The 23,410-nt window shown below is 35.2% G+C and overlaps 2 protein-coding genes across 2 annotated transcripts in view; one reads left to right on the forward strand and one right to left on the reverse strand.

Annotated features, from left to right (window-relative positions):
- Nucleotides 1–2,022, reverse strand: part of LOC128997807 (poly(rC)-binding protein 3-like) — a 165,158-nt gene extending 163,136 nt beyond the window's left edge. Inside the window, exons 1-2 of the mRNA XM_054423529.1 lie at nt 1,892–2,022; nt 854–935 (exon numbers count right to left, since the gene is read on the reverse strand). The gene's annotated coding sequence lies outside the window, so the exon portion shown is untranslated. The remainder of the gene's footprint in view (nt 1–853; nt 936–1,891) is intronic.
- The window catches only part of LOC128998979 (uncharacterized), a 72,414-nt gene that overhangs the window by 44,625 nt on the left and 4,379 nt on the right, over nt 1–23,410 (forward strand). Inside the window, exons 3-5 of the mRNA XM_054425336.1 lie at nt 11,095–11,302; nt 21,036–21,202; nt 21,802–21,893. Of these exons, the coding sequence (XP_054281311.1) occupies nt 11,095–11,302; nt 21,036–21,202; nt 21,802–21,893 (467 nt within the window). The remainder of the gene's footprint in view (nt 1–11,094; nt 11,303–21,035; nt 21,203–21,801; nt 21,894–23,410) is intronic.

Here is a 23,410-nt window from a genome sequence, read left to right on the forward strand (position 1 = left end):
TCTTACAATTTAGCGAACAAGCATAATCCAACTAGGGAACAAGGTTTTATTGGGTAAAAATAGGGTTACGCTCTGATAATCTGCTGTAAACTCTTCGCAGAAAATAAGAAACGTTCCACCTTTGAACGTGTTATGTTGTCTGTTAAGAGTTTCAAGTTTTACATCTTAGTTTTGATTTCAGACGAGACTCTTGAAAAATTAGTGGATAATACAGAATTAGCTGTAGCCTACAAAATATACAAAATATTTCATACAATTTGTAATGAAATATTTATTTTTATACATTTCATAAGGTTTCCAAGTTTTCAGATAACTTCTTATCTCCTCGAAAGTCCAACTGACTATAAGAGCATCCAGTTTAGGGAAGATTGAAAAACTCTGTTAAATATGAAAATGTTGGAGAAATCAAACTCTACATCTATACGAGTGGCACTTCACATAAGGTCAACGTGAGTAATAAGGTTTTTGTGGGTGTGTTGGTAACTAAACCCGTTCCTCCAGCAAACTAAGTCCGAGACGCTAACCACTAGGCTAGCAACACACCCAAGCGTTTATGTCAAGTTGAGATCTGCATGACAAAGGATCCACTATGTGGAGATGAAATGAAATGATGGACTTTTTAAAAAGAGGAATGAACCGCTTTGGGCAGTAAAGAACATCAGCAAAGATAGAAATGAGAAACACTGAGCTAGTTAACCAAAATGTTCCAGTGTTGTATAATGGTTAGGTAACTATGGATGCCGTAGGCCTAAAGCTATAAGAAAGGGGTCATTATGAAGAATTCCTATAAATTACATTTTTATACAGTCATGATTTATTTAAATATATGGGCTATTATAAGAGGTTATTTTACCTTGAATTTGTCTAGTGATTCCTTAACCTCCTTAAGGGTGGATGACGATTGTTTCAGCGACTATGTTACCTTCGTTAGATCCCTGTCAAGAATACATAAATTATTATATAGGCCTATAAAAGATTGCAATAATTTTTAGATACTGTAAACAATATATTGAAAGGATCGTGGGGAATGAGACTGGGATCCAATTTTGTTCAGCATTTTTACAGATTATCTATTTACAGTGTGCTAAGGTACTGTTGGTGAATTCCCGGGATATGATAGCCTATATCAGTCTTTAGCACTAAAATATTTAAGTGAGACTTAAGTGATAACCATGAGGATGAAATGAATTAGGCTAAGTTATTTGAGCACAAATAACACTACTATTTTAAACAAACCTAACCTTACCATCACAACTTTCGAGGAGGATGGTTAAACACTAAACCCCCCGTAATATTGAAATCCTTAGTCGAATGTGGAATCCCCTCCGTATTGCCAAAGAATAAAACATTTTTCCATTTGATTATCATACCTAGAGTTGAGTTGTTTATAGTGCTAGCCAAGTAGGCCTAGTCAGAATGTTGCTAATTGGGCTCTGTGAAATGTCAAAAGATTTTTAGAGTTTGAAACTGGATCCAGCTGCCCTTGATCAATTTAACAAATGTAACAGCTGGTTTTTAACAACTTTATCCTGGCTAAGGAACCAGCTGATATTAGTCAATAACAAATCTGTCATCTCATTTATTTAAGCATTTAAATTTATAATTATTAATAACTTAGGCCTAGCAGTGTAACACAACTAATGAGCACATTTCTTATGGTTAGCCAACTAAAAGTATAAGACAAAAACCAAATTTGGGCCATAACAAAAAAAACTAAAAGTATAAGACAAAAACCAAATTTGGGCCATAACAAAAAAGCATAACTAACTTATTAGCCTACCCACCTTCCTTATTAAGTTGGATCCCTAATAATCAAAACTGAATGTCAACAAAAGGTTTTATTACTTTGAAAACTTCATTAACTATTTACATAATAATCCAATTCACTTACAAGCAGAAATTTCCAATTTGACAAGTAATGTTTTATCCGAAAACCCACGTATAATAGTTCAACTTATCATAAATAAATAAGTTACAGAAACTTTAAAATTTAAAAGTGCCTATGTAAACAAAATGGATAAACAGATGTGGGGTGGAACAGTGGATGAGGAATGTCAAAGTCAAAGAATGAAACGTCAAACAACAAAACGAACAGACAGTATTTCTGCTACCGCTAGAGTAACAAGTTTAGAAAGATCTAAATCCATAGAGTTTCAGCTATTCATTTTTATATCAAATATAAACCCATTGACCTACTCTTTCTTTTTAATTTGTCATCCTAATGGATCAGTTGAAGAAAGTTTCAAAATTATTTTTATTGGGTTTATGTAAAGGGTGTTTTTATATTTGTATTTGACATATATTTTAAAACTATTTTACTCTAATAAAACACCTATTTTATAATGTAAATCTGGTTAAATAAATGACTTATGACTTATAAACCATTAGATTTCCTGTATTATTTTTTAACCAAAGTGTAGGCCTACAGCACAAATCATAAAAATGTATACAATTTTAAAAATATATTAAGTCAACGCTAATGCATAAACACAAGGCCCCACTAGAAAAACAAGCCGAGCTGCAGCGCGGGCAGCGCAACACTACGTCACAATGGTGGATAGTTGTACTAAACTCTTACCATTAAAATCTTACAAACAGCCAGCTTGTTTATATACCTAAAACATATGAGAATGGCAATGGCAATGAATTTATTAGTGAAATCTATCCACTAGTGTGACGTCATGGATCCTGCAGCATGGCCTGTTTTTTTTCTAGTGGGGCCTTGATAAACAACACTAAAATGGAACAAACAAAATAGGATTCAGATTTTACCTTCCGTAGGATGAGAAGTATTACTACTTTTCATATGTAAACTATAAAACAAACAAAAATGTTACGGTAAGCAAAACAAAACACTGTTGGCACTATTTAAGTTAGGCCTAGATGCCCCTCAACCTGTAAAAACAACCTTATTGTCATTGAATGTCTAATGACAGATTTAGTGATACGGTTGAGTTCTATGAAAAATACGGGGAAAAGAATCGTACATTTAAGCTGACCTTATGAAGGGGATTAAAGTCCGGCGGGGGTAAAATTCCGGCCTGTTCCTACACTCTAGGTTTTATAATTTGATGTGTTTTGATTAAATGAACAAACTGGAAGATAACTTAAACGTTAAATTCCACCTTTAATTTATTAAACTGATGTGCAACTGAAAAGCTCGCACCCGGAATTTCACACCTTAGGTTGTGACATCAGTTTGGTCAGATGTTTAAAATTACAGGAGAATACAATTCCGCTATACCCCATTACCATAGGTTTCATGGCAAGATTTGGGCCGCGCGCTTTTTACCATTTTATACTTTAAAAACATAAAAATTGGCATTTTCTTTTGTAGGGCTTAAAAAAGAAATGATTTAGTATATTGAAGCGTTGTTGTATGCCTTAAGGTTACGAAGGAAATAAAAAAAGTAAAATTAGAATTTTTCATGTTTTTCTTATTCTTCTTTCCTTGTAGCAGCAAACCTAAGTACTCATAAATATAGGCTATTATTTTTATCCAAGCAGACAATTAAAATAGAATATTTTGTTAAATATCTAGCCAGGTTAATGGAAATTCGCTTAGTCTGCAAGTTTGATATGGCAGGGTATATAGTTTAGAGTGTGATAATTTATTTGTAGGTATCATTGTAGGCTATAATTATTAATTTTGTCATTGAGTGAGATAATTATTAATTCTAATTATGGGACGATTAATATCTTTTAATACTAAAGTACACTTTGGAATATTATCGTCTATGATTTAGGTACTATGTAGTGCAATAGCAAACTGCATGATTAAATATATCTGCTGGTAATTCAAAGAGGAGAACAAGAAGCAACAATCAGCTATTTATTGTCCTTGGCAATTTGGCATTTCGTTTTTGAATTTTAACGCTAATGTTGAAATGTTGATTTTAGAGTTGGTTGCTGGAACAGTGGGGACAATTGATTTTAAACTTTAACTTAGTTTATTGTTTTAGCCTTTAACCAGTGAATATTGCAAAAATAAATGGCAGACAAAAAGAATTTTTGTTTCTTTGTGACATTTGTATATCTTGCAGTAGCGTTTGCCGAGCAATTGGGAGACATCGAGCAATTGGGAGACATCGAGCAATTGGGAGACATCGTTGAAGTTACCGCAAAACATGGTAAGCTAAGGTATCGCTAAGCATTGTTATAATCTAAGGCTTACCTTACGATCCAATTGATTTAGGCCTACTGTGGAGACCTAGGTTTTTACGCCGGAGCGTTATCTTCAGTCCTAGGCTAAGCTAAACCTTTTGTTTTTAATCTCTTACTCAAGATATTGTTGGTTGAATATAATTTTTACAAATAAAAACACTGAATATACATAAATATTTACAAAGACAGTGGAGAACTTAGATGCATGGCCATCACTCCATGACCACTCCATGATCACTCCATGGAGTGATAACAGCCATGCTAGAACAGAACCTTATCACGTCTAACTTTGGTGGTTAGAATTGAAATGATCATGGCCATGCATCTAAGTTCTCCACTGTGTCTTTGTAAATATTTATGTATATTCAGTGTTTGTATTTGTAAAATTCTATTCAACCGACAGTATCTCAAGTAGCCTAAGTTAAGAGATGAAAAACAAAAAGTTTAGCTTATCCTAGGACTGACGATAACGCTCCAGCGTAAAAACCTAGGTCTCCACAGTTAATCAATCGGATCGTAAGGTAATCCTTAGACTAAACCAAGAATATCACTAAGCCTTTAGCAGAGAATGATTATTGTTAGGCCTATGACTCTATAATATGTTAAACTTAGTTGTGTGGTAATTTTACGTTGACTAACTTAAGTACATACTAATATCAAAACTTGTTTATCAAAATGCAAAATGCATTTGTTCATGTGCAGGTAAATAGTACCCTAAGACATTGGTTCTACGTTGCGTACTAGGTCGAGGCCTAGTTATCCTGGTCATAGGTCAAGGTCTATACGCTAAAACTCGTGTCATTCAAATCCCCTTATTTATTTGCCTTAGTGAATTAATGAGATCTATTTAGATTAATGTTTCCATTGCTAAAAAATTGCAGGAATCCATAATCTGTAGCTATGCTTTATATGTAGGCCTATCAGTTTAGGCCTGGCGCACATGGTCGATTTTTCGATTGGCCGATTAAAAAATTGACCAAAAATAAATTGCCCTTGATTTATGTCCAGGCGCACACGTCGCGATTTTTTAGTCGAGAAATGGATTTTTTGAGTGCGTTTAAAATGGACTTTGTTGAATTAACCTGTGTTTGTGCTCTTCTAACTAGATCAAAGAAAAAAAGAAGACAACTTAAATATTGGGTTCATCCGATAGTAAGTCAGAGACTTTTAAATCAACAGTTTTAGAAACTATACACTTTACGTGATGACAGTAAAAAGTTATTTAATTACTATAGAATGTCTGTTGAAAGTTTCAGTTTTTATTATAACAGCTGTGGCCTTTTTTAGCAAAGAAAACAACACAACTCACACTGAAGTTCACTGACTCCTGTGGAGAACAACAAGCGACTGGCCGATTTTTAGTTGACCGTGTGCGCGGACTGATAACAACCTGTACGTAACAGATTTCCGGGCGACAATCGCGTCGCCTACGAATCTGTGGCAAAACCCAGATTTTAAAATCGACGCAATTCTCGATCGCCTGTGTGCGCGCTTCCATTCAAATACATGATGCACAGATCGGCCGATGAAATAGTCGCCTCAAAATAATCGCTCGTGTGCGCCTAGCCTTAGTTTATACAGTTGGTCTTGGCCAAGTATTACCAAAATAAAGTTTAAAGTTAGGTCTAAAGTTTATAACCACTCGGTTTTGCTGACCAACTTTTCTTTAAACTGGATACGTGTAAGTTATTAAAAACCTAGACCTAGGACCAGGCCCGTTATTAGAACGTGATGTACTATGAGCCCAAGATGTACTTACCCTCCCCCCTCCACCGACATTGATTTGAATCATAAAATGAAAATATACATTTTACGAGTTGTACGTGCATCTGCAATATAAAAACGATAAGGCTTTTGTTATATTGGGGAGGGGGCCTGGCCCGGTCAAATGTAAAATCTTTTCTATACATGTAGCCTAATCTGCTAAAGTAACAAAATTTAGCATGGTTTTCCAGATTACTTAGTATTTTTTTAATAGAATACCGTAAAGTTGCAACTGTAATAATTTCAGTTCAAACCATCATGCATTTTAGGTATGTAGCCTATTGTTATACGAGGTACCAAAACGGCACGGAGGTGGCTGGACACTAAATCAGGAAAATAGGGGGCCTGTTACCGGCTGTTACTGGCTCTCACGGGCCCTGTTAATAGGCCTAATTGTATATGGGTCTTTATAGCGAATTTCCCATATAGATATTAAGGAATACGCATTTACCCCAGGTCTTATGGTAAGACCTTGACCTGGAACTAATTTACTTTAATTTATTTTAATATAAGATTGAAACAATTTTAAAATTGTTTAACAATAAGTTTTTTTGCTGTTAAAAAAATAAGTTTTAATACAAGTTGTAACTATTTTACAACAATTTTAAAATTGTTAAAAAATTAATTTTTTGCAGTAAAAAAAAATAGTTTTAATACAAGTTGTAACTATTTTACAACAATTTTAAAATTGTTTTATTCTTATTTTTTATAAAAATTTTAAAACAATGTTAAAATTGTTTACAATACTATTTAACAATTGCTTGTGTAGTTCTTAAAAAAAACAAGTTTCAACAATTTTGAAATCAATTTTCTCAACAATATTTCAATTGTTTACAAAACTTTTAAACAATTGTTTTGTAGTTATTAAAATACAAGTTTCAACAATTTTGAAATAAATGTTTAATTTGCTTGATTATTTATGTTTAATCTTAATTAATGGGTTGTATCCCTTTTTTGGCCTTTTGAAATTTGCTTATATTTAATTTTGATATATACAAGATAAATAGGTTTTATCAATCATGTTTAAATAACAGCCTATAATATTTAAATTCTTTAATTAAAAATGAAATGAAGTAATTGGAAAAGCACCTATTAAAATACGTAAAAAATTATACCCTATTTATTGTACAGGTAAAGCATGGCAATTAAAAATAATTCTTATAAAGAATTTTTTTTTATAATACAATTCTTTATAATTTCGTAGTAGTTATTACATTATGAATATTGAATTACTTGAATAGGTAAATTCATAATGCATAAGTTGTTACCGATTTTTGTGATAAGTCACCAATGACGTTAATTGTGATAGTTGTGATACTAGATACAGTGATAGAACACCTGCTTAACATATAGGCTAATAGGAATAATGCAAATATTTTTGTTGTTTTTTTCTGTTATTTGAGAAAATTTTTAGTAGTTGAACAATAAGGGGGGGGGAGATGAATTAATCATATAACAATAATAATAATAATAACATTAGCAATGTTAATTAATTTATCTATATACCGGTCAATCAATACTACTATATACCTACTCAACTCCCAGAAAATCAATTCAACAACTTGATGCCTAAACATAATCATAGTATCAAAAATATTAAGTATTGCAACCATTGCAACTGTCAGCTCCTCTTTAACCGATTGAAAACTTCAAATATCAACAGCCGTAGATAGCACAGAGGTAAGGTATGGGGTTCACAAACTGGAGGTCTCGGGTTCAAGACCCGGTGGGGGAGATAATTTTGATTCCAGTTTTTCTCAAAATTTGTTTTGATGAACTATTTAATCAAAATACTCCATTGATATATATGCATTTCATACAAAATCTTTATTATTTCATGTTCATGTAGGATATGCCCATGGAATGGTTGGTCCTATGTGAAAACAATTTTTAACTTGTTTTAAAGTCAATTTTAAAATTGTTGTAAAACAGTTTTTAAATTGTTGTAAAACAATTTTTGAACTATTTTAAAACTAGCAGAGTACCCTTCCTTCGTACGGGGTTGGAATATAAGTATAAAATGCTTATTGCAGTTATACTCAAGCTTTGCATTTGCAATAAGGGAGGACACAGTTTGGTAAAATTTGCTTTTTTAAATTTACAGTATTCTATAGTATTACACATCTAGCATAGCCATAATGTTCTACCACTTCACCTAAACAATAGAGAAAAATAAATTATCAACAATTCGCAAAATATCACAAATTATTCATGAAATGAAAAACATAAACATAACTGTAAACAATCCTACTTTGACAGTTCTCATTGCGAATCACAGTTTTTTGTTGCTGCTTAGTTCAAATTAGCTGTTTTCATAAATGCAAAGAAAATATAGTGCTGCACCCTGTTGGTAAATCTTATAACTTTTTAATGCTTTCCATATCATAGAACCAATTTTTTTAGTTGAAACAGCTGACTAAATTCTTTAATTCCCTTTAAATATGAATACTCATAAGGTTAACATGGGGAATTACAGATCCACTGGGGCGGAGCCCGAAAGGAGTTTTGAGATAAGAATATGCCTATATGTTAATCGGGAATGTAGCCTAAGCTATCATCATGCCAAATTTCAGCCCAATCCGTCCAGTGGTTTATGCGTGATTGAACTTCAAACACACAAACAAACAAACAAACTTTCACATTTATAATATTAGTAAGATTTGCCGGTTGTCAACTATACTCATATTAATAACAGTTTTAATATAAGTTTTAAATTGATATCAAAACAATTTTTTTCTCGTTTTTCTGCTACTTGGGTTCGTACAGTAATTATTGTTTACTTTTCTATTGGGTTCTCACCAAGCAATTGTTTAACCTTTTAAAACTATTATCTAGTATAAGTACAAATATTGTTTTTACTCAGTTTAAAATAATTAACAATTTCAGGTAACAATATCAAAAATGGATCCATTTTCTCATGTTGCAACAAATCACTGAACGAGAGTAATCCTACGATTTTCTGTTACCATGGCAATGAACTGAAACTGAGTATCACAAGTGTACAGGTAATTTTATAGTACTCTTGTAGCTTTAGATAATGGATAAATAGTATAATTATGTAAATTTTGCAACAATATATTTAGCAGGTCCAAGTGTTAAGGGTTAAAACCTTTGCAAATGTTTAAGATTAGCTGTGCATTAGGCCTATAGTTACATCACACAACAGTTTTTGCTGACAAAAACCAAAGTGTTATTGGATACTTTCCTGTTAAAGGGAACATTCATTATTATCGATGATTTCTTTGTACCAAATTTGAGGTAAAGAACCTCAAATTCAAATCCCCGCACAAAATCATATATCAGCTGGCCACAGACTAACTTGCATTACCCACAATCCCTCGCGTCTTCATCCAAGCTCAGAACCAGAGCAACTGCCCAGTCGTTTCTTGTGTGTTGTCCACATACGTGCAGGGTAAGCCTTTGGTCCGGGGTTGTGTAAATTCACCAAAAAGTCGTGGTACTAATTGGTAAAAATTTGATTGTCATTACCTGCAAAAGCCTACATCCCGCCGGGATATTTTATTTTTTTATTCGATATATTGATATTAACAAATTGAGACTTATCAGCTGACAACTATGATAAATACATATTGTTATCAGTAATCAACAAACAATAAAAAAATTATATTGAAATGAAACTGTTCTAAGCTAACCTAACTTGCTGTAAAATTTCAAAATTCTGTTTGATAGCCTATTCCCCATATGCCTTTTCTGTTATCAAACAGAATTTTGAAATGGTAACTTAGCCTACAGGAAGTTTGGTTAGTTATGTTAATTATATGCTATTAATTTTTCATAAACAAGATTAGTTCTTAATCCTACTCTCTAATATGAGCCATATCCATTGACTATATACCTAGTTCCTTTATTTTATTGTTATAATTTTTGGCTTTATTAAAACTCGTATAATATATTTTAGTGACAAAAGTCTCTGTCTATTATACTTTATTTAGTTTATAATTACAGCTTGTAGCCTATGTTTTTTTGGAATAAACTATATTCATTCATTCATTAACCAATACATATAGTCCAATACCAATATATATATAGTAGGTATACATATAGTCAATAATGGTTATAGCGTTATAGCTCTGTAGGTATATTACATTGAGATATAGATTATAACTGGAGTCACTACTCTCTGGTTAAACGTTGGAGAAAAACGTGCCACTGTTTTGGCTGGTTTGTTTTTGGTGTTTCGTGTTGTTAGTTAGGTTGGCCGTGTGATCGGTTGGTGGGATGCTGTCAAGAAATAATTCCAATTCATTCTAACCTAACCATACTATTTATTTGGGGTTATCTTATTTCAAGGACTTGTATCAACAACTTATTTAAGCTATTGCACGTTAAAACCTCTGTATTTAAAGTTATTTTGAAACGTTATAAATTGTTTTTGTTTGATAGTAAATAAATACTAACTTATTTACCTCTTTTCAAGCTATGTGGTGAAAATAGGCTAGTTAAATTTCCTGGTTTGGAGATATTGGTTTAGGCCAATAGCCCTATGGCATTTGATTAAATAACGACCATCGGTTTATGATCTTGTTAAAATGGGTTGCTCTTGCTCGTAAAATAAATAAATAAACTTATATTGCAATCATAATGTTGAGTTGGCAGATTTTTGTTTACTACTGTATCAACAAAACAGGATGACGCCATCTTGATCTTGCCTCTAATTTGACAAGTCCCACCAACCCGATCACCCGGCCAATCTAACAAAACGAAACTCCGAAACAAAACCAGCAAAAACAGTGGTACGTTTTTAAAACACAGAGTGGTTACTCCAGTTATTATTATAGCTCAGTGGTATATTATAGTCAATGATAACTCAATGCTATTAACTTGGTTATTGAACCAAGTATAACTTTGACATAATTGCTATGTCTGTTTGTCTGTGTGTATGTAATTTAAATTCATTTGAATATATTAAAACAGATGGAATATGAATTGTAAAGGAAAACCAAAATATCGATGTATCATAAAGAAACCATCGATAATAATGAATGTTCCCTTTAATAGGAAAGTACCAATTATTGATTTAAAGGAACAGGTAATAAGCTGCTGTTTTCCTAATAAGTTTGTTAGAAAAAATTTGATGTTTATATAACTTGGGTATTTATGAATAATGTTACCATTCTATACTAAACACTAATTTCATGTTTGTAGGCAGTGATATCTCTTCGCTACGATGAATTCACACTTTACTGGGGTGGAAATGAACGAGAAGTGTTGAAAAGGTTCACAGACAAAAACCCAGTTTTTAAATTCTACATCTTTGATTGGCCTAAATTCATTATCAATATAGATCCACACAAGAAAACATGCTTTGGAATCGTAACCAGCAAGGATTATATATTGAACGTAACTGAGAAACGTAAGTCTCTATTTTCATATACCGTATGCTTGTGTAACCATAAAATATGTTTGAGTTGTCTTATATTTAATTTTTTACCGTTCATCTATCTATAGTTGGAATTTATCTAGCCTACATATAGGATTATTTTGTAAAGTTGACAAATATTCGAAAACAATATTGGACTTGAAAGCAAAAATTCATATTTTTGTTCTCTGTCTAATTTTTGCCAGCTGGTTGCTGGTTGTACATCATTTCTAGTATTGGTCAAAACACCAAATATCAGAAATATTCAATCTCAAAACCAAAACTCAAAAAATAGAATCTCGAAACTTAAAACCCATAAGCAAAACTTTCACAGGTAATTATATAATTTTTATTATGCAATCAAAACTGAAAGATTTTTATTCCTAACCTCGACATTATATCATATGTGACGAATAACTAAAACCATAAAAAAAAAATACTCCCTTAGTAGATTTCCCATTCTTATGGAACAGCTGAAGCCAATTTTACTGTTAGTTCTGTCCGGTGTACTGTAGAGTCGTGTTTTGTTTACAATTTGTTTCTTGCTATTTCAGTAATCTAAAACCTCGTTTAACCAAATAAAACTATCTAATCATAAACAATATAACTTATTGTCTATTAGTTATATAACCAAACAGTGAGGCACAAATCATGAGAAACTAACCCTAAAATATTAGAAACAAATTATAATTAATTTCCTACTACTGGACCGTCAGTTATTAATAAATAATAATGATATTACCTTCTACCGTTCCAAATTTTTGCAGTCTACGACGCGTTTTGTCAACTCAGTGACATCATCAGGTATCCGCTATCGCTTCGTCTTGAATATTAACATAAAACAGTCATTGCACAATTCACAAACACACATTTAATACATTTAAAGACCGATCGGTATTGTCATCGGGGTGGCCACAACTCGCACACGCACATGATTAAATCCAAAGAAATCATGAATTAATCATGTGCGTACGCGAGTTGTGGCCACCGCGACAACAATACCGATCGGTCTTTAAATGTATTAAATGTGTGTTTGTGAATTGTGCAATTACTGTTTTATGTTAATATTCAAGACGAATCGATAGCGGATACCTGATGATGTCACTGTGTTGACGAAACAAGTCTTAAGACTGCAACAATCTGGAACGGTAGAAGGTAATATCGTTATTATTTAGAAACAAATTGTAAACAAAACACGACTTTACAGTACACCGGACAGAACTATCAGTAAAATTGGTTTCAGCTGTTCCATAAAGATGGAAAATCTACTAAGGGAGTATGTTTTATTTATGCTAAAACCATTAAAACCTTTAGAAGTCAATATTATGTGTTGTTCAGTAAATATCAATATGAAATTGTATTGCACATTGTTCCAGTATTAGTATCATGATACCTATTGTAGTTCAGAAAAAAAATTAGGTACTTATTTCACCTGTGTTAGCTGTTATCTGTTTGCTCCATTATTGCGGCCTGCTTAAACGGTGTTAAATAAACAATAATGACACCAAAAATTGTAAGCAGTTTCAAAACCTAAACTTACAACATTTTCAAGTTTGAGTCTTTGAATTTTGAAACTCGCCAATCAAATCTCTTTTTCAATGTTTTTGTGATTTGAGATTCGGTTTTGACACGTCACTAGTCATTTTCATATAATAACAAAACCTAAACTTACAAAATTTTCAAGTTTGAGACTTTGAATTTTGAAACTCGCCAATCAAATCTCTTTTTTAATGTTTTTGAGATTTGAGATTCGGTTTTGACACGTCACTAGTCATTTTCATATAATAACAAACTACTAGTTTGACCAGTTCCAAAAATGTCACATTATATTTTGTGTTTTTTGGAACCGCTGCAGTTATATATATATATATATATATATTTATATATATATATATATATATTACTTTGTATATACAGAGTGACAATTTAATTCTTAGGACGACTTAATAACTTTAAAGCAAAAATAGATATCACAACCAAATGGAATATCATTACTGGTAATAGTAAGCTAATTTTTTACCTCCTCAGGTATTACCTTTCAGGTATTTACCTTCAGGCCCGCTAGAAGACGGAAGTAAATTTTAAACTTAAGCATATGTCAATTGTAATGGAAGGGGCCAAATATTGTAAGCAGGAAGTGTTTGGCAATGTTTTGTGAGTAGGCTGGGAGTGTTGTTAAACAGTAACATGTTGTGCTAACCTACTGAAGGCTGTTGCTTTAAGTAGACCAGTAAACTAGATCAGGGGGATAGTTTTGTGTGGTGTGGTGTGTGTGGTGCACCGGAGGACAGAGTCCTGCTGGGGGAGCTGGAGCCCATGGCCCTTTGGCCTTGGGTACAGGTAAGACAATGTTAAGGGTTTTCAAAATTTGGGTTTAGAGTCTTTTCCAAATTGGGGTTTCAGTTTGTAACTAAATGATTTATACAGTTCCAGTTTACTTTACCGTTAAGCTTGATATTTATTTATCTTTGTGTTCATTGTGTTGTTTTATTTATTAATAAAGTTGGGTTTTGTAAGCGAGTGCTGAGTTTCATTCCTGAGCTACGTTACCCGAAGTAACAGTGGGTAATTCAAGGGGAAAAATACCTACCATTACAGGTGATGGAAGCACCAGGGTTTTTGTAATTTTTTACAAAACTTCGATCTTGGTACCTCTTGGGCAAAATAATTGGACTTAATTTTGGCGTTCTACTAGTGTTACAAATTTTGGTTTTTTAATATGCCTTTTTTTTATTATTTGTAATCACCACTTCGGTGCAATTTTTAATAAGTTTTATAGGGGGTTCAGTGTGTTTTGGGATAGCAGTGAAGGGCTGGAATGTCGTAAATGTGAAGTTTTCCAGTGTTATTTTGTGCAAGTTTATATTTCATGTGCGGTTTGTGAGTTGGATATGTGTTCGTGTTTGGTTACACGAGTGTTCTATTTGTCATGAGTGGGTTGCACGTGAGTTCGATATGTGTTTTGGGTTTGTGTTCGGTTACACGAGTGTTATGTGTCATATGCCGGTAGCATGTGAATTTACTGTCGTGTTTGGAAGCACAAGAGTTTTTGCGTTATGTGCTGAGTACACATCTGGATGCACAGGGTTTGCATTTGTTATATGCTGGGATCACAAGGTAAATTTGTGTTATGTGCTGAGTGGACGAGGTATTTTTATACTGTATGCTAAGTGCTAGCTGCACAAGGTTATTATTTGTCCTGTGCTGGATTCACATGTGTAATGTGTGTTTCAGATGTTGTTTGTTGTGTACAAGTGAGTGTATTTGCCTGGTTAATTTGTATTGAATCTGATATCTTGTAGTTCTCAAGTTTCTTTTTAATGTGATTCTGTGGTTGCATACTTGCTATTTCCAATCTAGTGTGTATTGTGCGAGTAATGTGGCGAACATGTGCTGTAAAATTAGTCTGTTTCAGCTCTTTATGCGCAGTAGATGCAGTGAATGATGGATCAATATAATTATATTTTGTAGAAGTAGTTTGAGGGATAATTATTCATAGTGTTTTATGGTGTACTGTTTTTAGGAATATATTTGAGTTTAAAGTTTAATTTAATAGTAATAAATCTTTTCAGATGGGGATTTTTACAAATGGTTAATACTGTTAGAGTAGGTGTTTATATATTATTCAAACATCTATGGGAATATGCTGCGAAACATTGTCCACTTTCAAGCGCAACTGTATGGGAGTCTAGTGGGGCAGTTGGATGACAAAGCTCGGGGGGAGTGCAAGAAGAATTTTCTACCTTCGATACTGGTGCCTGAAGAGTTATTACGGAAGGATCTGGTGGAGCTAGGGCAGAACGTGTCAAGGCATGGATATGAAATTGCTCTGCCTCTACAAAACGTCGGGGTGTTGCTTTGCCCATAACAAGTTGTAAAACATCACCAATGAAGATGGCTTTGACAATAACAGTGCCTGTCCAGCAGATTGGGCACAGATGGGCATTATATGAATATAACGCGGTACCAATGGCATGGAAGGGACTCACCTGTTCTATGGCACTGAGCCCTAATCTTGGGGCACTGGCGGGGACCACGGTTCGTACAATCTTGGGGCTGCAAAGGGATGACTGCAGGCCTGTGGCGTTGTGACTCTGCAAGCTACCACGACAGCGGTGAGGTTCGGCTTTGTCGATGGAGTGTGCGGAGAAGCTGTTGGCACACCGTACCATTGAAGAGCTGAGGAAGTCGTGCCCGTTCTAATGCAGCCCTTTGCATGGTGGCGTGTTGGTGACACAGGTGGCGGAGGACTCTTTCCTGGTCACAAATCCATCATCGAACATCACCCTATACTGTCCCCATTTTTCATCAGTTTTACCCCTAGATTTGCCAAATTTGCTAGATTTTGCTTTGATGGGGTTTTGAGGTTAAAGTGGGTTGCGATTGCGAGTTGTTTGATGGGGGCGTGGTTTTAATAACCAGGCAGTACCCTTGTTTGCCAAGTACAGAATCACCTTCCGTTATTCATCTACTGCCTGCGGCGTGGACCTCTTTGGAAAACTTTACAGTAGATCCGTTTGTGTTTAATTCTAGTGCAGTTTTTAGAAATTTTTCTCAGATATTAAATACGAATAGGAATGTTTTTTCTCCGTCTTTTGTGGTCCACCAGAACATTCCACCATCGTTGCTGGATGACGTGGTTTTGCCAGAAACATGGTGGGGTGTCACAGACCTGACGTCATTTAAATACATTGTGATTTTTGTATGGTTGGGGATTTTATCGGTTCTTTTGATTTATTAAAGTCTAAAATTGTACAAGTTTGATGTTGAAGTTACACTGTTGGATTCAAATGCAAGGATTAATAGGAAATTAGGGGCGGGAAGAATTATAATAGAAATTTTTGACCGATGACATGTTATATTAGGACTATGATTGTTAATTTTTGGTCACCCTCGTAAGGTTACCCTCGTAAGGTAGGGGGGATGTAAGGAAGAGATGGATTTTATATATTATTTATATATGTAAATTAGAGGTTTTAGAGTTGAATTGTAGAGAGGAGGTGAGAGACCTTGCCAACTAGGAAGTGAACTGAAGGTGTTTAGGTAAACACTGAGGGCTTTGCACTCAGTAGCAGAGCGATCAGATAAATAGGCTAAGTGGCAATAGAATGGGGTCCGTCGGACAGGAGGGGAGCCACAGGAGGTGATGCGTACCGGTCCTATTGCTATTGTTGGGGTCAGCTCCGACGGGAAAGGTTTTAAGGGTGAAGTCTTGATTTTGGGGAAAATAGAGTTTAGTTTGGTTCTATCTATCTGAGTAATTTGGGAGTTTTGTTAAAAGGGAATTTAGTAGTCGTTTATGAGTTAAAAGGGAGACGTTATTTATATTAATATTCGCATTTGATAAAGGTTTAAAGTAGAGTAGAGAAACTAGCTTAGCGATTGCGCTACCTCCAGAGCGGTTCTGTAGTTAGCTCTCATATTGTTATTATTATAGTGTCAGTTTTGTAAGGTAGATATCTATTTTAGAGCTCAATTAAATAAAGATTTGATTATTACAACATATACAACTGGTATAATTATTTCTGGGGAAACCAACCCTTTCTCATAACACAAGCAAACTAATGCAGTAACACAGTAAATTAGTGAAGCACATACAGAGCTACGCCCTCATTTGTAAGTTCACAATAGCCTAAGGAGTAGAGAGGATAGGTATCGTGTTCCTCACACAATAATCACATCAAATTAAAAGTATTTATAATACAATGCCGCAAATTTGAGCTCAGAAGAACTACTGAGAAAAGGCGGCTCCAGACATGCGCCATTCGCCAAGCACAGAGCTGTGACTCGCAGAATCACGAGTAGTGTGGATGGGTGTTTGTCTATTTGGCAAAAAGCAAACATTCGTGCTCATGTTTTCCCGTTCGTTGTCGGTATTTTTGCACACATAAAAGTAAACGAATATTTGCTATTCCTGAAACAAATGAAAAACTGACAAATGCTCGGAAAATATAAACACATGTGTGTAGGCGTCTACTCGTTAATCGATGAATCAAGACAACTAGATCGTTGAACGTCAAATATTTTGTGCTTTGCGAATGGCGCATGTCTGAAGCCACCTTTAGAAATGGCAGCCGTTTAAAAATTCAAAGTGGCAGAATCAAGATATCATTGATCGGCTGCCATTTTTGAGTTTTAGTTCAACAAAGACCTTTAATTTGGTGGATATATCAATCTATGCCTACCTTTACCATTTTAAACTTACTCCCTATGAGCCGTCCTCCATAAGTGACATCCAATCACCATGTACAAAAAATAGTAGCTTACTATTACCAGTAATGAAGTGCCAACTTTGGTTGTGATATCCCTTTTCGTTTCCAAGTTATAAAGTTGTCTTTAAGACTTAATTGTCACCCTACTTGTTTCATTTGGTCTACACTCTTTTTCAAGTTTGCCTCCTTAGTGATTGTGCAGCTGTCACAGCGGCTTATCTGTGCTGTGCTGCTTATCGTTAACACATTTAAGTTGAAAAGTGTGCTGCAATTGAAAATACCGCAAGTTGTGAGGTGTGGTCTGTAATATGGTTTTGTTGGCCAAAACTTAAACTTATAAACATTTTTGATCAAGTGTGTGATGTTTACGCAATCGACATGTTTCATCACCAGTTGCGATCTGATCCAATAAGGAATCCAATAAGGAACTGTCATCTAGATGACAGTCCAAAAGCATCAAAGCTGCCAACATTTACTGACCTTTATTGTAGTCCATTTTTGGCACCCATCCTGCACAACGTTTGTGGTAGAAAATTTTTTGCATTATATTTTCAAACAACAAGGCCATGAAACCTGTAAGAATCAAAGCGAAAGTCCCGTTATTGTGGAATGGCTGTTTTCACATATATTTTCATCAACTTAAAATCATTGCATCAGTCACAGGTTGGGCGTTCACTCCCTTTTTTCATGAACGTTAGTTTGGACTTTTTAACCCCCATATGTCTAATTTGGCTTTGTTTTTCCCACCAACCTTAATACACGAGAGCCAAGTACAGGCATTTTGCTAGTGGCCGATTTCAAAACTCAAGTGCATAAAAGACATACACGACAATACCAATCCCGCAGCCGGATATTGTTGCTGTTTTCGACAGCGAGGAAATCTTATCTTGAGAAGGTGAACACATCTGTACTCAAAAGTGTGCATTTGGTGTGCTCCCAGCAACAACAGGCGGAAACGTTTCTTATCTTCTGAATATCCCTTTTATTTATAATAGTTGAAATTAAAATTTACCTTATTTTATCTTTTTAGGTGAACTGTTATTGATAATTTTGCTTAACACATGTTACAGGGTCCTTCAATAGGTTAGGTAATACTGCTAGGATAGTTCATTGTCCACTTGGCACTTCTTATTCAACTTCTTAACCCTTCCCGGCCGGGTGACAGGTATATCCGCCTAAGTCTTTGGCGATAAAGGACAGGTGGGAGATATATCTGCTTATTGTTTTTGATGTTCCGGACGGGAAGCAGATATATCCGCCTTCTCTTCAGACAGACTGGCAGGTGCTTGAGCAGTAACCAGATGTTTTGCGGTACCAGAGCGCCACTTTCCTGCTCTCTCCATGGCTGTGCTCTCTCCTGCACTCCCTTCTCTCTCTTTCACGTCTACCCCTCTCCCACGCCTCCCCTTCTCCTGCGCACCCTCACCTCTCCTACGTTCCCCCTCGACCTTTCGCACTCAACACTACGTTATCTTTATTTATTGTTTACATATTGTTCTTTATTTATTGCCTAATGTTGTCATGGTCATATCTTCAAAGACGGGTGGCGGATATATCCGCTGCTTTTCTACTCATCCGCGGACGGGTAGCGGATATATCCGCAAAGTTAAAAACGAGTAAAAAATTATTTTGACAGTATGAAGTGTTCTATTGTGTTTATTAGCGAATTTCCCTATAGGGAAGTAGCTATTACCGTAGGTCTCATGGTAAGACTTAGGCCCGGGACCAATTTACTTTTTCATTTTGATGTCCCCAGAGGCCAAAAACACCACTCGTTCAAATTTTTATATATGTATATATATATATATATATATATATGTATATATATATGTCCGTGAACACGATAACTTGAGTAATTTTTATCCGATTTTGATGAAATTTGGTTTGAAGGTGTAAGGCGGGATAAACTTGAATGAGTTCGCGATCCAGCATGATCGGACCATGGGAACAGGGTTTTATGGGGGGTTTTACGGGGTAAAAATTGGTTTTTCTCACTTTTGACCCTCAAAACACAAAATTTCCCAATTTTTCTCTAAACCTTCTTAAAGAGCTTAAAAAACAAACAATTCAGTATATCAAAGTGTTTTTGTACGGTTATTGGTTACGGAGAAAACTAAAAAAATGGTAAATTTAAAATTCCCATGTTATTCTTATGGAGAATATTGTAAGATGTTGTAGTTTGCTTGTTTATGGATATCTTTTGATCAAACTTGGCAAATATATTCATTTTATACTAAGCAATAATTATTTTACTTAAAACACACACTTTATTAGTTTCCTTGTAGCAGCAAACCTAGGTACTCGTTAAACCTAATGTTATTTAAATAGATCAATTGAAAATCAATTCAGCCAAATGGAAATTCGCTTAGGCGTCAAGCAATAATTATTTTACTTAAAACACACACTTTATTAGTTTCCTTGTAGCAGCAAACCTAGGTACTCGTTAAACCTAATGTTATTTAAATAGATCAATTGAAAATCAATTCAGCCAAATGGAAATTCGCTTAGGCGTCAGGTTTGCTGCGGCAGGGGTATTTTATGTTTACTTGTATAACAAAACACATATAAAGAAAATTAATTTTTATTTTTCCTATAATTTTTTCCTGTTCTATGTCACGATTTTGCCCGTCCGGGAAGGGTTAACAGACTTTTATCCATCATCATTCCTTTAAATAAATTAAACATGCCTGTTACTTTTTAATACTATATTGCATTTTAAAAGAAATGAATCAGAATGTCACTTACTTGTTAAAATTCCACAAATAGTACAACATTAATTTATAAATTAGCATTATTTACTCATAAAGTTGGTAAATCTTAACCCTTCGCGGACGGGTGACGGATATATCCGCCTAAGTCTTTGGCGATAAAGGACGGGTGACGGATATATCCGCATATGGTTTTTGATGTTCCGGACGGGAAGCGGTTATATCCGCCTTCTCTTCAGACAGACTGGCAGGTGCTTGAGCAGTAACCAGAAGTTTCGCGGTACCAAGGCACCACTTTCCTGCTCTTTCCATGACTGCGCTCTCCCCCGCACTCCCCCTCTCTCCCGCGCCAACCCCTCTCCTGCGCCTCACCCCCTCCCGCGCACCTACCACCACTCCTACGCTCCCCCCCTCGACGTTTCGCGCTCAACATTACGTTGTCTTTATTTATTGCTTACATATTGTTCTTTATTCATTGCCTAACGTTGTCATGGTCATATCTTCAAAGACGGGTGGCGGATATATCCGCTGCATTTCTACTCATCTGCGGACGGGTAGCGGATATATCCGCATAATTAAAAACGAGTAAAAAAATTATTTTGACAGTATAATGTGTTCCACTGTGTTTATTTTATGTATACATGTATAACAAAACATAAATATGAAAAATTAATTTTTATTTTTTCCTCTAATTTTTTCCCGTCCTATGTCATGATTTCGCCCGTCCGGGAAGGGTTAAGACCACCAATAATTACACTGACTTGTCCATGTACATGGGATTCATTATGTGCTTTTCTTGTGTTGCAGTTGGGATGCCTGATTACTCACTGGTTTATTTTCTTGGATTGTGTCTGTTTGTATATGGTCGAGATTACTTCATGTTAGACATTGAGTATATCTTTTTTGGGGCCTGGCTTATTTTTATCCCTCTCATGCTCTACGTGTCACTCTCATTGACGCCGGATCCTCATCAGGTACTTATCTTAGAAAACTACAACAGTTACAAAATTATACATTATTTGTTTAGTTTAAATTTGTTTTACAATATATACAATTTATTATCATTGAATTATGAACCTAAAACGTAAATCATAAGCACCATATTATATTAAAACTTTTGTAGGATTCTCATAAACAGCCTTGATCTTGGTTATCTGAATCAGGCTTAAGACTGTACAGTACTCCTCACATCTGCATATCTCTCTGCTAATTCTCAAGTTTTAAGGTAGGGTTTCCTCCGATCTGCTGGAATATAAATGATCTTACAGCTGTGTGTACACGGTACTCTCTTTGTACTTCTAAAGATACTGTTAGATTTGGTGATTAGAAAACGTCAGCTGGAAACCAAAAGATATTAAACACTTTTTCATCATAGTTTAACTACGGTATTGTTTGCTTTTTAATTATTTAATGTAGCATTTACTACCCATTAGCATATTCATCATGTAACCTTTAACCAAACACATAGGTACTTTCTAAGTTTTTTATGTTCAAAAATATTTGTTACATATTAAGGTCATCATGTTCTTTTGTTTTTGTTTTTATGATGTTCAACTGTTGTTACTTGTTTCAGGATGATATGGGGAATGCATTCCTGAAGTTTCACCCCATCTTCCTCTATTGGCACAAACTTCTATGGGACGACCTTTCTGAATTTATAATAGAGTATGGATTGATTAAGCATATCATTTTTTGGTTGGCTGTTTTTAGTTTCACCGTAGTAAGAGTCGCAATACCTCCGGCATACCACAGAATGCCGGTAATCAAACAGATTCTAATGGTTAGTCCTTGTGATGAAACATTATCTTCACTTTATACGTTATTTTTAAAGGATCATCAGATTTGCATATTGTGTAGAGTAGGATTTCTTAACAGTTTATTTTAAATTATGAGAGGAAACATTAAAGAAAAATTGTACATCTATACCATTTTACTTAGTGATGTACTCAGTTAACTAACCAAAACTATTGACTAATTAGACTAAAAAATATAAGTAGACTATTGAACCACTAATTTATAGTAGGCTACTAAATGTATAGTAGGCCTACAATTAGTCTGAAAAAACAAAAAGATATATACATCTAATAACACTAGTAAAAATATATTTAAATTTATACTGTTGACTCACAAGACGGTAAATACATATGAAAGATGGTAAGTGGTGATCGATTTTGATTAGACACTTCAATCATCATCAGACCCAATAGGCCATTTCAATTAGTCACCTAACTAATCGATTATCTTGCTTCCTGTTATTAATGTTGTGAGATGTCTGGGGAAACAAGTTGTCTGAAAGTGGTTTAAATTACCTGGTTACTGTCAAAATGATCTATTATTATTATTTGTCGAAGGAGCCAAGGTACCCCAACGGCTACCCGGTACCCATGATTAAACATAACCCGGGTCCCATAGTGTCGGCTAGAGCTTGCGCACAAACCTTGAACACACCAGGGTTGGTATACTTAAGGCCATCAAGCTCACTGGCTGCCGAAGCAACCCTTCAGAAAGAGGGTTACCCCTCAATCCTAACCAGGGATACCGGTTACTTGGTCGCACGTACACTCCAAATGGGTTCCACCAAGGCCGAAACCCTGAAGGACCATAATGAAATGCCCTGAACGCAACACAGTGCAAGCAACACTCGGGACCTATCTAATCCCTGACAGGCCGAAACCCGCCATCAAAGCCAGGAGGAAAGGGACCGTCAGCGGGAACCCCAACCACCCATTTACACCACTACCCGATGATAACTTAACTCAATTGAGGTTCCAGGTAGAACCCCTCACACTCTAGATAACCATACCTTCCGGGCTCAGAGACAGGGATTGGCTGATGGAGTGCGCCCAGCCGTTGCCCTCACACTGCGGAAAGTTACGTTCCCCTAGAGTGTCCCCATGAGCTTACGGGTACTTGCCCGATTTCACTTCCAGGAAAGGCTACTTCCAAAGTCGAGGATTTGCTACACAAAATGTTGATCGCACACAGCAACCGAAACCCATAGAACCATAGCCACAGGCAGGTGAGAGATTGATGGCGCACTTCCACCTCTCGCAGAGCTGAACATCCCACCAACCTGGATGGAGGAATGTCACTGGGTACTCTCCCCTATGGGGCTGGTTTGTCCAGTTGTCCATAGCTATGGCCTACTTGCATTGCCGATTCCAACACCGAGCAGTTACCTC

This window comes from Macrosteles quadrilineatus, unplaced genomic scaffold (genome assembly GCF_028750875.1).
Source record: "Macrosteles quadrilineatus isolate MER2022 unplaced genomic scaffold, UCM_ALF_1.0 Scaffold_7__1_contigs__length_78375512, whole genome shotgun sequence".
Taxonomy (NCBI): domain Eukaryota; kingdom Metazoa; phylum Arthropoda; class Insecta; order Hemiptera; family Cicadellidae; genus Macrosteles; species Macrosteles quadrilineatus.